At 43.5% G+C, this 18139-nt stretch overlaps 1 protein-coding gene and 1 long non-coding RNA gene across 2 annotated transcripts in view; both read left to right on the top strand.

Annotated features, from left to right (window-relative positions):
- Window positions 1-18139, top strand: part of LOC106585560 (calcineurin-binding protein cabin-1) — a 75232-nt gene that overhangs the window by 12688 nt on the left and 44405 nt on the right. Inside the window, 6 exon segments of the mRNA XM_014171910.2 lie at window positions 17-300; window positions 4302-4367; window positions 5242-5430; window positions 5629-5899; window positions 5901-6081; window positions 9973-10086. Of these exon segments, the coding sequence (XP_014027385.2) occupies window positions 17-300; window positions 4302-4367; window positions 5242-5430; window positions 5629-5899; window positions 5901-6081; window positions 9973-10086 (1105 nt within the window).
- On the top strand, window positions 4374-5055 carry LOC106585584 (uncharacterized). Its single transcript, XR_006761808.1, has 2 exons — window positions 4374-4708; window positions 4743-5055. It is a non-coding gene; the product is annotated as an uncharacterized lncRNA (long non-coding RNA).

Below are 18139 nucleotides of genomic sequence, written 5' to 3'. Positions count from 1 at the left end.
TTCTCTCTCACCTCAGGGAGAAGCCCCTCTTCATGATGGACGAGGACTCCCACTGCTCTGTGTCGTCTGTGTGCGCTGCGGCGGATGTTCATGGGGCCTCCCTCCCCTCCAACGCTGCAGGTCTGACATCCCCACCTTACACGGCCACTCCGGTTGACCACGATTACGTCAAACGTAAAACCCTCAGGAGGCAGCAGCAGACGTGGCAGCAGCAGCATGAGGAGGAGCAGCAGGCTGATGGTACAGTCCCAGTCCTAGACGCTGCCTCTGGGCCTCTGGGCCCTTCCTTCACTGGCCTGGGTGAGGAATCTCACTGGGCTGTGGAGTAGTGGTGGTTAGAAGGTTCATCACTATGATGATAATGGCTCTGGTTCCAGTAAGGACCCCATATGCACTGGGTGATTGGGATATCATGGTAAAATGGGCAATATGGCATCTCAGGATATGTGGATATTGTTTTACTGCACTATAAAAGCAACAGCGTTTAGTTTAGGCAAACAGGTGTGAAGGTTGAGTTTGGCAGACAGCGTCCAGGCCTGTTTGTGTGTGTGTGTGTGTTGATATATATATATATATATATATATAGTCAATATTTAGACTTTTGTGGTTGTCACCCTCTTCCCCCCCCCTTCTTTCCCATTTCCCTTGCTTCTCCTTTTGATGACATCACCAGTTGCAACTTCAGGAGACCTTGTGTCCCTGCATAGATCATTTTCTCATCGCCTCTTATGAAGAAATTGAGAATAGATCCTGTTTTGATTTTATCATATGCTCTTTTGATTTCATCAGGTGTTTCTGATGACTGTTCTTACTAGTCAAATAATTATAGCAGGGCAATTATTTATGAAAATAATGCAAGAGGCTTGCTGGCTATCACATTAGACTTGGTTGCCAATATGTTCCCTGTAAGCTATGGTGTCTTTATTGGGGGTAATGGCCAGTAAAGTAGAGGTCTGTCCTGGACACAGCAGGCTTTTAGTGTGTTGTTAACTCTAGACCCGCTGTGACAATCCCAGAGCCACAGACAAGACACAGCCAGGTTTCCATTAAGAGGTTTTACCTGATCCTAGTGAACAATTGCTGAATTGCTTGAGGTACCTCACAGTACTCTTTAATAGCATCTCACTGCATGTTCACTTGAAAAAACTGAGCTAAATTGAAGATTGTCACCCACTGACTGGACACTTCTAGACACAAAAGCTTGTCTTTAAACAAATATGTGTCAAGGGAAGTTTGGTAGTTGTACTGAGACAGGATCTGAAAACAAAAAACCATGGTTCAGAATTGTGCCTGTTACTGTGAGTGCAGTTGGATTACTAATCCAAAGTCTAGTGCTTGTTTTGCAGTGCCGTATTAGTATTACTGATGGCTGGTTTACTAGTAGCAGCAGACCTGTCAGTAGGAGGAGGGAAAGGGGAGAAGGGGCTGAATTTAGAGTACACACTATTGTTCTCTTTTAAAAGTGTGGGGAATCAGTCACCTTGTAAAGAGTCATTTCAATGATTCTACTTTACTAGACCTACACTGTCCACATACAGACAATATTGTCATACAATATAACAGCATGGTTCGAGATCCTTCAGTATAAGGGAGTCAGCTTTTCAAAATGAATTACAAACAATATATATCAGTTAAGCAAAGTTGCATCAGTGCATTTACGTTTTAGCACTTAGCATTGCATGACAACAGTAGTGTGATGGGAGACAAAAGCAGTTTACTCTGAACTCCCAATTGCCGGTGGTGAGATGATTGTGTGCTTCACCAAAGTGTGGATAAAAAATGCACCAAATCTCAGTGCACTAAACCTGTGTTTATATTTATGGACCATTTTTAAGAGCATATTTTACAGAGGGGACGCGATCATGTGAAAATATCACGTACAAAAAAGTGTGCGTGTGTCTGTTTGTACTTAGTGGGAAGTTAGGATGAGATATTTGCATAACATATTCCTGAAAAAAGTTGAAAGGCTTTTCACTTATAGAAACATAGGGCTACATACAATAATGTACAATTTGCTTCTGTTTCCCATAATTTAGATGATATTCACTGCAGCATTGTTTACTATGTTTGTTACATTGTTGCCAAGACGTCAAGGGGTAAAAACAAATATTTGCCATGAGTGAAAAGATACAGTATCATTGAATGAATGCTGTTGTAAATATTGAACAAAAATATAAACGCAACATGCAACAATTTCAAAGATTTTAATGAGTTACAGTTCATAAAAGGAAATCAGTCAATTGAAATACATTCATTAGGCCCTAATCTATGGATTTCACATGACTGGGAATACAGATATGCATCTGTTGGTCACAGGTAACTTTTTTTTTTAAAGGTAGGCGCATGGATCAGAAAACCAGTCAGTGTCTGGTGTGACCACCATTTGCCTCATGCAGCGTGACACGTCTCCTTCACATAGTTGATCAGGCTTTCTGGGTATTGGCGGGAACTGGAACACACTGTTGTACACGCTGATCCAGAGTTTTCCATAACATGCTCAGTGGGTGACATGTCTGGTGAGTGTGCAGGCCATGGATGGAGAACTGGGGCAGTTTCAGCTTCCAGGAATTGTGTACAGATCCTTGCGACATGGGGCCTTGCATTATCATGCATGAGGTGATGGTGGCGGATGAATGGCACAAAATTGGGCCTAAGGATCTCTTCACGGTATCTCTGTGCAGTCAAATTGCCATAGATAAAATGCTAATGTATTAGTTGTCTTTAGCTTATGCCCGCCCATACCGTAACCCCACCGCCACCATGGGCCACTGTTCGCAACTTTGACATCAGCAAACCGCTCACCCACGACACCATACATGCTGTCTGCCATCTGACTGGTACAGTTGAAATCGGGATTAATCCGTGAAGAGCACACTTCTCCAACATGCCAGTGGCCATCGAAAGTTCCTGGTCTGGCGTTGTTACATGTGGTCTGCGGTTATGAGGCTGGTTGGACATGTTATCATAAACAACATTGGAGGTGCCTTATGGTAGAGAAATTAACATTTAATTATCTGGCAACAGCTCTGGTGGACATTCCTCCAGTCAGCATGCCAATTGCACTTCCCGTCAACTTCAGAAATCTATGGCATTGTGTTGTGTGACAAAACTGCACATTTTAGAGTGGTCTTTTATTGTCCCCAGCACAAGGTGAACCTGTGTAATGATCATGCTGTTTAATCAGCTTCTTGATATGCCACTTCTGTCAGTTGGATGGATTATCTTGGCAAAAGAGAAATGCTCACTAACAGGGATGTAAACACATTTGTGCACACAATTTGTCAGAAATAAGCTTTTTGTGTATTTGCAAAATGTCTGGGATCTTTTTATTTCAACTCATAACACATGGGAACAACACTTTACATGTTGCGTTTATATTTTTGTTAAGTATAAATTTACCATTCATTACAAACAGCCTTGCAAAATATCTTGGCAGTATATGCTGTAAAAACAGCTTTTGTTATTTTGTTTCCCCCCTATGCCCTGTTTAGCTTGAATGTCTGACTACTGCAGCCATATTGCCCATGTTGCCAGTTTTTCTGTCACCTTTTCCAGATTCCTACCTACCTACCCACCTGCCTGCTACCTCTCTGCCTGCTTGCTTCTGCCACCTGCTTTGTCATGTATATGCATGTGGATACCAAGGGATGTGTGCTGCCACTGGACAAATTCAGTCCTCTCACAAACAATCCACTAAATGGTTCATGGGCTACTATGGGTTACTATTTGGCTTGGGTTTGGTGTTGCTTACGTTTGCAACAGAGATCTTAACCTATTTGATTGTATTTAAAAGTTATACAATGATTACTATGCTTTCCATTGCAATTGTGTTCAATTTATATTTACATTTTATTCATCCAGAGCGACATACAGTTAGTTAGTGTATTCATCTAAGATGGCTAGGTAGGACAATCACGTCATCCATAATAAGTACTATTTTTCCTCAAAGTAGCTATCAGTAAAGTCAGCGCTAGTATGATGATATAATGCCAAATCAGTCCGAATGTGGTTGGCCCCTCATTGGCACACATCTTCTGAGATAGATGGTAGAAATGGACCACCGTGTACAGGCAGGTTTGCCAGTGGATGCCAAGCCTTTCCTGCTTGATGCCTGTTTGAAGCACATCATGGTAACAGCAACACGTAAGCAATTGTGGGGAGTAGAGGCGGTGCTGTTCTCAATTGAAGCATATGATGTGTGATTGAGGAAAAGAAACATGTACTGTAATATGATGTCTAATTGTCAAATCAGGAATGAAGCAATTGTTTTTTATTTAAGCATATCCCGATATCTTCAACAGCCACCCCAGAACTTGACCATGATTACTGCCTGCCCAGGTCTCCAATGTGGCTGGCATCCCTGAATGGTACTGCACTTAAGACCCTCTTCTATTCAGGACATTACAGAGTATCATGCACCATTTTTAGCGACACAATTGCTCAGTGTAAAAGTGTCTGAAAATGAGTTCCACAAACTTCGTCACTACTCCACACTTTTTATTTTTAAGGGGCAGTCCTTGCAACACCTATATCAGCTAAATTTGTACATTTAGCTAATTACAGGGAATCTTTAACAAGTCCCCTGAGCTCCTTTCACAGAACTTTGTTGCCCTCCTGCTAATTTGGTTATTGTCTGCAGAGGATTTCAGCTTCTTGCTGAGGTTGCACAATGTGCTTATTAAGAAGAATGCTGGCATCTAGTTTTTAGGTGGCCTGGGTGCTGTGTAAAAGCTAGTTTTTAGGTGGCCTGGGTGCTGTGTAAAAGCTAGTTTTTAGGTGGCCTGGGTGCTGTGTAAAAGCTAGTTTTTAGGTGGCCTGGGTGCTGTGTAAAAGCTAGTTTTTAGGTGGCCTGGGTGCTGTGTAAAAGCTAGTTTTTAGGTGGCCTGGGTGCTGTGTAAAAGCTAGTTTTTAGGTGGCCTGGGTGCTGTGTAAAAGCAGAGGCCTCCCTCAAAGCATGACTAAGGTCTGGAGATTTTTGTGTATGTACGATTACTGTAATGGCTGCCATGCTGATGAACCTGATGATGTTTGCATAAATAGACATACTTTGCTACACACACACCCCTTTTCATTCTTGGATACAAGTACCTATTTTATTTCTGAATGAAAACCTTAACTGCTTTGTGATTGATCCCTTGATAAGGAGTAGGTGGGTGTCAGTGGCCCATCCATGGGTATGGCTGGTCCATGCGTGTGACTGGCACCCATGCCAGACCTGTGTTTGTGTTTGACCCCTGGCAGAGCGCAGTCAGGACAGTGTGGTGGTGATGCTGTCTGACTCCAACTCCACCCAGGATGCCTTCACAGACCCCGCCAGCTCCCAGGACAGTAGCCATGTTAAGCTGCAGTCTCAGTCTGGGAAGGGCAGTACGTCTTCCTCTGAGAACACCACCCCCATCAAGGAGGGCCAGCCTACAGTTGAAGACACAGGTGGGTCTTGTTCCTTTTATCCTGAAATGCGGTTAAGGAAATTAGGTCTACCCGAACACCAGCTTTAGTATTTGCTAAATGGGGTTGTTCTTTAGTGATATTGTGAGCCAATGACTGTTGTGTTTTAGAGGGGACAGGAAATATTGAGAATGGATCATGTTAATATTTCGCTCCTCTTCAAACCCTGAATTCCTCAAGGCTCACATGGGGGAGGAAGCAACGAGGGCGGGACTGTAATCTTGCTGGAGGACAAAGAACAAGTCCAAGAAGTAGAAGACACCATGTCAGTGACAGTACCTGAGGCTGATGCCCGAAAGACGACCATAGATCCCTGCCCTCATGCACTGCCTGTTCCATCCACCCCACCAAAGGCCTCGTCCACTCCCCAGGTCACCCCCCAAACCCCCACTCCTCAGGCCACCCCCCCAGACTCCTGCCAGCGATGGGAAGAGCCGACACCAGAGGTGGCCCGAGCCCCCTCCAGAGGTTGTGGAGGTGCCCAAGGCCCTCCCTGCTGAGCGGACAGAGCAGCGCCACATGCTGGTGGAGATGTGTGTCCGTGCTCTCTTCCTCTGCCTGAGCCGCTTCCCTCAGCACTACAAGAGCCTCTATCGCCTGGCCTTCTTCTACACCAACAGCAAGACCCAACAGGTTAGTTAGCCCACCCTCCCCCCATAGCATGCACGGCACTAACATTCATTCACAGAATATTTAAACAGGAAAATTAAACAATTTATATACCAGACCGTAAACCTATCATCAGTGGCATTAAATCTGACATTTTAAATCCCTATGACACCATGAGTCTAGTTCCTCTTGTAAATTGTGCTAGTTTGCCTGCGGTTTATGTGACTGTACAGAAGGTGCTGAAACAGGAGAGTGCTTTGTACACAAGGCTCTGTGGGCAGAGGTGTGCGTGGGTGGCAACAGCGCAGTGCTCTCTCAGCCAGGTTTGGCACAGCGAGGCTGCGTAGTGTCGTGACGTCCTACAGTAAGCATTTTGCCAGTCAGACCCTCCTATGGGGACTGCTGGTCCCAATTCAAGGAAGTTTGATTAGCCAATAGCCAGGGCAGAGTTCTGGCCATTGATAACAGCGTAGTGAACTGTTACTGTTTTCTTTAATAACCTTTTGAGACTTATGTAGCTCTCCTCAGAGTGTGCTGTTCATCTTGTTTTTAGAGGATTCATTCAGGCAGGTAGATGGACCTGGGCCCCTGACTTGCTTTATTTTACTGTCCCAGTGTTTTAGACTTAACAAAAATGGATTTATAATCTCAAAATCAAAGCCTACACCTTTAAGAAGTGAATAGGTCCTGAAAGTAAGTCCATAATTGTTTATTTAATTCCCTGTGGAGTTCTGTTCAAATGTCAAGTGACTACCTACTGCTCAGCGTTAGCGACCAGTGGTAGCATTGTGGATGTTCAGGTCTATACACCTCTTGGTTAATAAGTGATGAACCCATTTGTTTTTCCAGTACAAAACCTACTTCCTCTGTGTTTTAAATTACAGGCTATTATACATTTGTCAGAGAATACTAGATTTATGGGTTAGTATTGTAACAGGAATGTGTGGTGGATAGATAGATAGATGAGAATTTGAATAGCTCTGTCTCTGTGCAGAAAATTAAGATCGCTTTTATGAATTTGTATTAAATATGATAATACATAGTGCCTTTTCGGGAAAGTATTCAGACCCCTTGACATTTTCTGCATTATGTTACGTTACAGCCTTATTTTAAAATGGATTAAATAAAAACAATTCCTCAGCAATCTACACACAATACCCCAAAATGACAAAACTATAACAGGTTTTTAGAAATGTTTGCAATTGTATAAAAAATGTAAAACTGAAATACCTAATTTGCATAAGTATTCAGACCTTTTGCTATGAGACTCGACATTGAGCCCAGGTGCATCCTGTTTTCTTTGATCATCCTTGAGATGTTTCTACAACTTGATTGGAGGCCACTTGTGGTAAATTAAATTGATTGGACATGATTTGGAAAGGCACAAACCTGTCTATATCAGGTTCCACAGTTGACAGTGCATGTCAGAGCATAAGCCAAGCCATGAGGTCGAAGGAATTGCCTGTAGAGCTCCGAGACAGGATTGTGTCGAGGCACAGATCTGGGGAAGGGTACCAAAAAAATGTCTGCAGCATTGAAGGTCCCCAAGAAGAACACAGTGGCCTCCATCATTCTTAAATGGAAGAAGTTTGGAACCACCAAGATTCTTCCTAGAGCTGTCTGCCGGTCCAAACTGAGCAATCGGGGGAGAAGGTCCTTGGTCAGGGAGGAGATGGGAGGACCTTCCAGAAGGACAACCATCTCTGCAGCATATAAACAATCATGCCTTTTCGGTAGAGTGGCCAGACGGAAGCAACTCTACAGTAAAAGGCACATGACAGCCCGCTTGGAGTTTGCCAAAAGGCACCTAAATGACTCTCAGACCATGAGAAACAAGATTCTCTGGTCTGATGAAACCAAGATTGAACTCTTTTTAGCCTGAATGCCAAGCGTCACGCTTGGAGGAAACCTGGCACCATCCCTACGGTGAAGCATATTGGTGGCAGCATCATGCTGTGGGGATGTTTTTTAGCGGCAGGGACTGGGAGACTAGTCAGGATCGAGGCAAAGATGAATGGAGCAAAGTACAGAGAAAACCTGCTCCAGAGCGGGGGTGAAGGTTCCCCTTCCAATAGGACAACGGCCCTAAGCACACAGCGAAGACAATGCAGGAGTGGCATCGGGACAAGTCTCAATGTCCTTGAGTGGTTCAGACAGAGCCCGGACTTGAACCCGATCTAACATTTCTGGAGAGACCTGAAAATAGCTGCGAAGCAATTCTCCCCATCCAACCTGACAGAGCTTGAGAGGATCTGCAGAGAAGAATGGGAGAAACTCCCCAAATACAGGTGTGCCAAGCTTGTAGCATCATACCCAAGAAGGCTCGAGGCTGTAATTGCTGAGTAAAGGGTCTGAATAATTACGTAAATGTGATATTTCAATTGGTATTTTATTTTTTATATATTAGGAAAACATTTCTAAACCTGTTTTTGCTTTGTCATTATGGGGTGTTGTGTGTAGATTGATGAGCAAAAAAAGCAATTTTATCGATTTTAGAATAAGGCTGTAATCTAACAATGTGGAAAAAGTCAAGGGATCTGAATACTTTCCGAAGGCAATGTACTGTACCTAATGAATAGAATACAGCTTTGGTGACACCCTTGTCTCAAAAACGAATGGTTTTGACCTCTTGGAACTTGAAGTGAAGTGAAGCTTCTCCTCCCGATCATGCCGTTCTGCTTGTAAAATGATTACCAACTTTACACACCTTATGTAAAAATAAAAAGTTGCTATTGGATGAACTATATCTAATTGAATATAAAGTTGAACCCCTCCTCTCTAGCTGGGGGTGAATTGCCCCCCTCTAGTAAAGCCTCTAGTTCTCCCAGAAACAGTTAGGGTAAACATGAATTGGCTGGGACAGACTGTTTGAGGCTAATCAGGAAGTCAGAGATTGACAGGATGACCTGTAATCTCAGGTCATTTGGCACTGGGTTTCTACAGAAGATCACAGTGCCGTTTAAAAAAGGGAGAACGGTGCCGTTTAAAAAGGGGAGAACGGTGCCGTCTAAAAAGGGGAGAACGGTGCCGTTTAAAAGGGGGAGAACGGTGCCGTTTAAAAAAGGGAGAACGGTGCCGTTTAAAAAGGGGAGAACGGTGCCGTTTAAAAAGGGGAGAACGGTGCCGTTTAAAAAAGGGGAGAACGGTGCCGTTTAAAAAGGGGAGAACGGTGCCGTTTAAAAAGGGGAGAACGGTGCCGTTTAAAAAGGGGAGAACGGTGCCGTTTAAAAAGGGAGAACGGTGCCGTTTAAAAAGGGAGAACTGTGCCGTTTAAAAGGGAGAACGGTGCCGTTTAAAAGGGGAGAACGGTGCCGTTTAAAAAGGGGAGAACGGTGCCGTTTAAAAAAGGGGAGAACGGTGCCGTTTAAAAAGGGGAGAACGGTGCCGTTTAAAAAGGGGAGAACGGTGCCGTTTAAAAAGGGGAGAACGGTGCCGTTTAAAAAGGGGAGAACGGTGCCGTTTAAAAGGGGGAGAACGGTGCTGTTTAAAAAAGGGAGAACGGTGCCGTTTAAAAAGGGGAGAACGGTGCCGTTTAAAAAGGGGAGAACGGTGCCGTTTAAAAAAGGGAGAACGGTGCCGTTTAAAAAAGGGAGAACGGTGCCGTTTAAAAAAGGGAGAACGGTGCCGTTTAAAAAAGGGAGAACCACTTTCATGTCAATAACTTGACTTCAGCTACAGTCACTTTGTACTGTTAAACTACAGTTAGTTGTGTCCATCAGAGCTGCTATGACAGGGAACGAGGTAGCAGGACAGTGAGGTTAGGTAGTGGATGATGCAGATGAAAAAGAGCGACTCAAATAACTTGTGGTATGATGTAGCTAACAGTTTCACCTTTTTTTGTCTTGTTTGTGGTCTGCCTCTTGAGGGACCGTTTTCATATCACCAGTCTTCTGATTATGTTTTATGTTTTCCTAGAATCTGCGGTGGGCACGAGATGTGTTGCTAGGAAGCAGTGTCCCATGGCAACAGCTGAAGCACATGCCAGCACAAGGACTTTTCTGCGAGAGGAACAAGACAAACCTGTTCAATGTAAGTTCACCAAGCCAGCTCTGCCATCAAGGTCCTGTTACTCACCTGGGTAACATTACTATGCACCAGTCCTGGTTCTCAGTTTGTTTTACAGTTTGGAAAGTGAAGTTATTTTTTGGAATAATGCAAACTCAATAGTAAGTTACAGAATTTACACACAATTTGACTCAATCTAATCAGAAGTCAGTGATTGGAAGGAAATGCTGAGAGTTAATTTGGCGTGCCTTCCAATAGACTTCCTCCTCGACTTATAGCAATAACATTCTGCACCAATCGAGGGAGGACTGAGAGATTCCAACATTGCATCAGTTGTTTAAACTTAAATGAAAAGGGTACTTTTGGGAATTACATACTTAGTGCGTCAACCTTCTCATTACATCTGTTGTAAGTCCTCCAAGAGATATTTCTCCCTTGCTGAAACTCTTTTTAGTCCCAGTTATCCATGCAATACGTTCTTAGCATGTTATTGTATGGTTGCTTTAAGCCTAATTGTGGAATCCCAGGTAGCACTGTCATGAATTGAAGCATGTGTGGAGGGAGGGCTTGGGTAGGTCTGTGGAGGGTCTGGAGACGAGGACATTACTGTGGCAGTGGAGTGTGTCGTCTCTTCCACACGCCAGTCATTTACCTGCTTTTGACTTGAATGAAATGGAAGCAGGTATTAGTTTTATTCTGGCGTGGGGCATGTAGTGGTTTTTCAACATGTTTTAGCGTTGTTATAGGACAGGAAGACATTTTGAGCCTAATCCTATTTTGAGATCTCCATGTCCAATTTGAACATTCATACAAAATCCCATTGATACAAAGGCAATGTTTACTCTGAAGCCTAAAGACTTACTTGCGCATATGTTAAGTTAGGATTTGGTCGTACTGTATTTAGGTGGTATAGGTACTGTGGTTGTCCTGCTCAGGCCATGCTCAGGCTGGTGGAGGGAGCATGCAGCGTGGCCCTGTCTTCAACTGGACTCTCAGCTATTTAAACCTGCCGCCCTGCCTGGCAGACCAGCTGTTATAGGCACTGAGAGGCAGACTCTTTATGAAAGGGTACAGTAAACCTCAAACTGAAATACTAGTTCTAGCCAAATATGGATTCTTAAAGCCCGGCTGCAGTGGTGAGCTCGGGGTGCCCTGCACTTCTCATTCTGGACCGTGTTCCCCCCCCTTGCAAATGATCAGTAATGTCAGTGCTGGTGTTGAGCCAGGGGGTAGGCCTACTCGGAGCAGGTTTCCCAGGTCTCGTCAAAGATAAAGATGAGACTCAACAGCTGTTGTCTTGTCTGCCATGGCCTTTAGTATCACTGATCCCTGAGCCTGACAGACAGACAGACCAGTCATTGTCAGTGGTGATATGTGTTGTGCCTTTTGTGTGACAGAGGGGACAATGATTGTGCTGGTGTTCCTCAGTGACAGAATGACCAAATGGCTGGATGGGAGATGATATTAGACATGAGATGGTAGGCTTCCTGATAGGACTTGGTCTTCAGTGGAGTGTTCTTCAATGGGGAGGCCAGGCCACACCACCTGAATAAGGTTTCTCTAGATCATTGGTTCACTACTGGTTTTGCCTCGGGACCCAATTTGGACCAGATTGTCTCTCACGACTAGAGGTCGCCCGATTATGATTTTTCAACGCCGATACCGATTATTGGAGGACCAAAAAAGGGCCGATGCCGATCAATCGGCAGATTTTTTTTTTTTTTTTTACAAATTTTTATTTGTAATAATAACAATTACAACAATACTGAATGAACACTTATTTTAACGTAATATAATACATCAATAAAATCAATTTAGCCTCAAATAAATAATGAAACATGTTCAATTTGGTTTAAATAATGCAAAAACAAAGTGTTGGAGAAGAAAGTAAAAGTGCAATATGTGCCATGTAAAAAAAGCTAACGTTTAAGTTCCTTGCTCAGAACATGAGAACATATGAAAGCTGGTGGTTCCTTTTAACATGAGTCTTCAATATTCCCAGGTAAGATGTTTTAGGTTGTGGTTTATTATAGGAAATATAGGACTATTTCTCTCTATACGATTTGTATTTCATATACCTTTTGACTATTGGATGTTCTTATAGGCACTTTAGTATTGCCAGTGTAACAGTATAGCTTCCGTCCCTCTCCTCGCTCCTACCTGGGCTCAAACCAGGAACACATTGACAACAGCCACCCTCGACGCAGCGTTACCCATGCAGAGCAAGGGAAACTACTCCAAGTCTCAGAGTGAGTGACGTTTGAAACGCTATTAGCGCGCACCCGGCTAACTAGCTAGCCATTTCACATCGGTTACACCAGCCTAATCTTGGGAGTTGACAGGCTTGAAGTCATAAACAGCGCAATGCATTGCGAAGGGCTGTTTGAATGAATGCTTACGAGCCTGCTGCTGCCTACCATCGCTCAGTCAGACTGCTCTATCAAATCATAGACTTAATTATAACATAATAACACACAGAAATACGAGCCTTAGGTCATTAATATGGTCGAATCCGGAAACTATCATCTCGAAAACAAAATGTTTTTCCTGTCAGTGAAATACGGAACAGTTCCGTATTTTATCTAACGGGTGGCATTCCTAAGTCTAAATATTCCTGTTACATTGCACAACCTTCAATGTTATGTCATAATTACGTACAATTCTGGCAAATTAGTTCGCAACGAGCCAGGCGGCCCAAACTGTTGCATATACCCTGACTGCGTGCAATGAAAGCAAAATGACACAATTTCACCTGGTTAATATTGCCTGCTAACCTGGATTTATTTTAGCTAAATATGCAGGTTTAAAAATATATACTTCTGTGTATTGATTTTAAGAAAGGCATTGATGTTTATGGTTAGGTACAGTCGTGCAACGATTGTGCTTTTTTTCGCAAATGCGCTTTTGTTAAATCATCCCCCGTTTGGCGAAGTCGGCTGTCTTTGTTAGGAAGAAATACTCTTCACAATTCGCAACGAGCCAGGCGGCCCAAACTGCTGCATATACCCTGACTCTGTTTGCAAGAGAAGTGACACATTTTTCCTAGTTAAAAGAAATTCATGTTAGCAGGCAATATTAACTAAATATGCAGGTTTAAAAATATATACTTGTGTATTGATTTTAAGGAAGGCATTGATGTTTATGGTTGGAGCAACATGTACCTAAGCGATTATATGCAACGCAGGACAGGCTAGATAAACTAGTAATATCATCAACCATGTATAGTTAACTATTGATTATGATTGATTGATTGTTTTTTATAAGATAAGTTTAATGCTAGCTAGCAACTTACCTTGGCTTCTTACTGCATTCACGTAACAGGCAGGCTCCTCGTGTAGTGCAATGTAAAGCAGGTGGTTAGAGCGTTGGACTAGTTAACCGTAAGGTTGCAAGATTGAATCCCCGAGCTGACCAGGTAAAAATCTGTCGTTCTGCCCCTGAACAAGGCAGTTAACCCACCGTTCCTAGGCCGTCATTGAAAATAAGAATGTGTTCTTAACTGACTTGCCTAGTTAAATAAAGGTCTAAAAAAAAATCTAATAATAATAAAAAAAATCGGCGTCCAAAAATACCGATTTCAAATTGTTATATGAACTTGAAATTGGCCCTAATTAATCGGCCATTCCGATTAATCTATCGACCTCTACTCAGGACCCAATATTTGCATTGCAAAATTGGCTAAATGCCATCTGGAAAGCTATTTTTAACGCTATATTGATAGTCAATGTAGCAATTTACACTGAGTGTACAAAACAGTAAGAATACCTTCCTAATATTGAGTTGCACCCCCTTTTGCCCTCCTAGCAGCCTCAATTCGTCGGGGCATGGACTCTACACGGTGTCGAGCTTTCCACAGGGATGCTGGCCAATGTTGATTCATGCTCCTCCCCTTCCTCTACACTGATTGAAGTGAATTTAACAGTGGTCATAGCATTCACCTGGTCAGTCGGTCATGGAAAGAGCAGGTGTCCCTAATGTTTTGTACACTCAGTGTAAATGACAAGGGAACTACATCCCCACCTTTTCCATTGTCAATACTAAATGCTGCCCATATCCTTGATAATGAATGTTAGTAAGCTCACTGATTTGAGATACAAAATCAACCAACTGTGCTAAATAGCGCTGTTATTAGCTCTATTGACAATACTAATTGAAGAAAGTTTTCAGATTTTAAATTATTCTAAAATGTAGGCTCATTACACCCTTCTACCTGGGTTTAGTAGTTTAAGTTCAGACTGGAGTATTTTCCATTTCAATTATAAAAATAAAATTCTCAGACACCCTCGACCCATTCGACACCTCCCGTGACCCAAATTTGGGTCGCCACGACCCCTCCAGTTGAGAATCACTGCACTCAGTCCTATAATGCAGCCTAATGTAGGTCACACTGGCCTAGTTTTCATCTGGGTTTGGCTGGTGTTATATCAACTGGGCCATCATAAAGAGTAGCCTAACCTATATTCTGCTGTTTTGACATGTTCCAGACTGTGGCATGCAGCACCCTCTGTTTGACTGGTAGTAAGCCTTCTTATAACTGTTCTCATGTAGTCTCAATCATCTTGTGCTTCACCAATCGTAAATGTTGTGCATCGAAGAATATGTATAATGTAGTAACTAAACAGGTTTATTAGAAAACACAGCTGATTAAACAAATTGCATTCTTAATTGAAGACCATGATTAGTTGATTGTTGGAGTCAAATGTGTTAGCTGGGGCAAAAGTGTGACACCAATCAGGCCCCTGAGGACTGGAGTTTCCCAGGCCTGAAATAAATCAACCATGACGGGGGGTGGGGCAAAACGAGTATTTCTTTAGAGCCCTAGCTTATCAAAGATTCTTATAGGCTTCATAGCTTTAACCTCAATCAGTACAACTATAGGCTACATTTCTGTTGAATTTGTGACACTACGCAATGAGTGGAACCCAGCTGCCACTTCTCCAGGTGCGCAATATTTTCTGTGTGGGATAGTTTCAGAAATATTAACTAAATCAAACTAATTGCATATTTTATAGTCAGATTTTTCTCACATGGCAGTAGCTAATTTGAATCTGCCGCGAATAGAGTAAATGCCCATTCCGAGAGCAACACACGCTATAGGAAGAGAGCAACACACGCTATAGGAAGAGGGCAACACGCGCTATAGGAAGAGAGCAACACGCGCTATAGGAAGAGAGCAACACGCGCTATAGGAAGAGAGCAACACGCGCTATAGGAAGAGAGCAACACACGCTATAGGAAGAGAGCAACACGCGCTATAGGAAGAGAGCAACACACGCTATAGGAAGAGGGCAACACGCGCTATAGGAAGAGAGCAACACGCGCTATAGGAAGAGAGCAACACGCGCTATAGGAAGAGAGCAACACGCGCTATAGGAAGAGAGCAACACGCGCTATAGGAAGAGAGCAACACGCGCTATAGGAAGAGAGCAACACGCGCTATAGGAAGAGAGCAACACGCGCTATAGGAAGAGAGCAACACGCGCTATAGGAAGAGAGCAACACGCGCTATAGGAAGAGAGCAACACGCGCTATAGGAAGAGAGCAACACGCGCTATAGGAAGAGAGCAACACGCGCTATAGGAAGAGAGCAACACGCGCTATAGGAAGAGGGCAACACACGCGCGCTATAGGAAGAGGGCAACACGCGCTATAGGAAGAGAGCAATACGCGCTATAGGAAGAGAGCAACACGCGCTATAGGAAGAGAGCAACACGCGCTATAGGAAGAGAGCAACACGCGCTATAGGAAGAGAGCAACACACGCTATAGGAAGAGAGCAACACGCGCTATAGGAAGAGAGCAACACGCGCTATAGGAAGAGAGCAATACGCGCTATAGGAAGAGAGCAACACGCGCGCTATAGGAAGAGAGCAATACGCGCTATAGGAAGAGAGCAATACGCGCTATAGGAAGAGAGCAACACGCGCGCTATAGGAAGAGAGCAACACGCGCGCTATAGGAAGAGAGCAACACGCGCTATAGGATGAGAGCAACACACGCTATAGGAAGAGAGCAATACGCGCTATAGGAAGAGAGCAACACGCGCTATAGGAAGAGAGCAACACGCGCTATAGGAAGAGAGCAACACACGCTATAGGAAGAGAGCAACACGCGCTATAGGAAGAGAGCAACACGCGCTATAGGAAGAGAGCAACACGCGCTATAGGAAGAGAGCAACACGCGCTATAGGATGAGAGCAACGCGCGCGCTATAGGAAGAGAGCAACGCGCGCGCTATAGGAAGAGGGCAACGGCGCTATAGGAAGAGGGCAACGCGCGCGCTATAGGAAGAGGGCAACGGCGCTATAGGATGAGAGCAACGCGCGCTATAGGAAGAGAGCAACGGCGCTATAGGAAGAGGGCAACGCGCGCTATAGGAAGAGGGCAACGCGCGCGCTATAGGAAGAGGGCAACGCGCGCGCGCTATAGGAAGGGGGCAACGCGCGCTACAGGAAGAGGGCAACGCGCGCGCGCGCTACAGGAAGAGAGCAGGGAGGGGCCGAAAAAGTAGGCTGTGTCGTTTTCATAGTATTGACATCACTTTTACGCCTATCTCACAATGACTGTAATGCAAATTAATGATAACAGAGTGAAAGTTTGCCTAATTGTTTTAGTAAGTTACACACGGTATTGGTCCAACATACCAATTGTATAAACATGTACCGTAAATTCCGGACTATAAGCCTCAACTTTTTTCCCAGCTTTGAACCTCGCGGCTTAAACAATGTGGCTAATATATGGATTTTTCCCGCTTTCAATTTTATTTTTTTTTTTTAAACATTCTGTGACGTGCTCAGTTTTTGGGCGGCATGAAGCTTTCATTAGACCAATGAAATTGCCGAACGGGTTAAGGTCAAACAAGTTTTTTGTTTACTGTTTAGATTAAATCATTCTGATTACGGTAGTCATTTTGTCACCCTCATCATGGCAAAGACACGGAGAAATGCATATGATGCAGCTTTCAAGTTGAAGGCGATTGATCTGTCTGTTGGAAAAGGAAATAGAGCTGCTGCACGGGAGCTTGGTCTTAATGAGTCGATGATAAGACGTTGGAAACAGCAGCGTGAGGAATTGACTCAGTGCAAAAAGACAACTAAAGCTTACTGCTATTTTTTTTTTTTGTTACAAGCCGTGTTTCGTTAAAGCCTATTTATTTTTGTTACAAGCTGTGTTTCCTTAAAGCCTATTTATTTTTGTTACAAGCCGCGTTTCGTTAAAGCCTGTGTAAAGTTAATTTGTTTCAATGTACCGGTAGGCACCTGCGGCTTATAGACATGTGCGGCTTATTTATGTTCAAAATATATATATTTTTTAATTCAGTGGGTGCGGCTTATATTCAGGTGCGCTTAATTGTCCGGAAATTACGGTAGGCCTATCTAAAAAAAAAAAAAACAGCCATAAACACAACTGTCATTTTGCACACAAGAAAGCATGTGATGTTGAAGAGAAGCCCCACGAAGACTGAAAGCCCAAGATGCATTCTTAAAAAAGCACACACTGTAACTGTTGATTCAGGGCCATGGACAGAAGGCTACCGCCAGTCAGGATAAAGTTAGATTCAGAGTACAACTAATAGGCTACATTGGTCATTGTCCTGATACCCATCAAATAACGCAATATATATATCTATCGATAGCAATTAAACACACAAAAGTGGTCTAAAAGATGCATTGAAGTAAAAAGCAAAGGCTTAAACTATACATTACAGAAAAACATCAGCCAAACAACCAGAAGGCTTACATGAAGGAAAACCAATGAATTAATAATTCTGTGACGGCAGCCAATGCCATGAAGGTGGTAGCTTATCATTTAGACGAGTTGCAGTCTCCTCCATGCTGTGGTGAACCTCATGAGAATTTTCTGACTCCATTCTCCTTCCTGGCAAAATGTACTTGTCAGGTCCCTCTCAAACGCCAGCTGGACAAGCTGTGCTTTTTGTTGATGTAACATGCTGCGTCTGTGTTCACTGAATACGTTCTTCAGAGTGGAGAAGGAATTTTCGCACATTGCTGTATATGTCCCAAATGTTAATCCAAATTCATGTTTCAGTGCCAACAGGACAGTCAGCATTGTTGAAAA

The sequence above is a fragment of the Salmo salar genome, chromosome ssa24 (assembly GCF_905237065.1).
Source record: "Salmo salar chromosome ssa24, Ssal_v3.1, whole genome shotgun sequence".
In the NCBI taxonomy this organism is placed as follows: domain Eukaryota; kingdom Metazoa; phylum Chordata; class Actinopteri; order Salmoniformes; family Salmonidae; genus Salmo; species Salmo salar.
The sequence above is the reverse complement of the archived record's forward strand: the minus strand, read 5'-3'. Positions and strand labels throughout refer to the sequence as shown.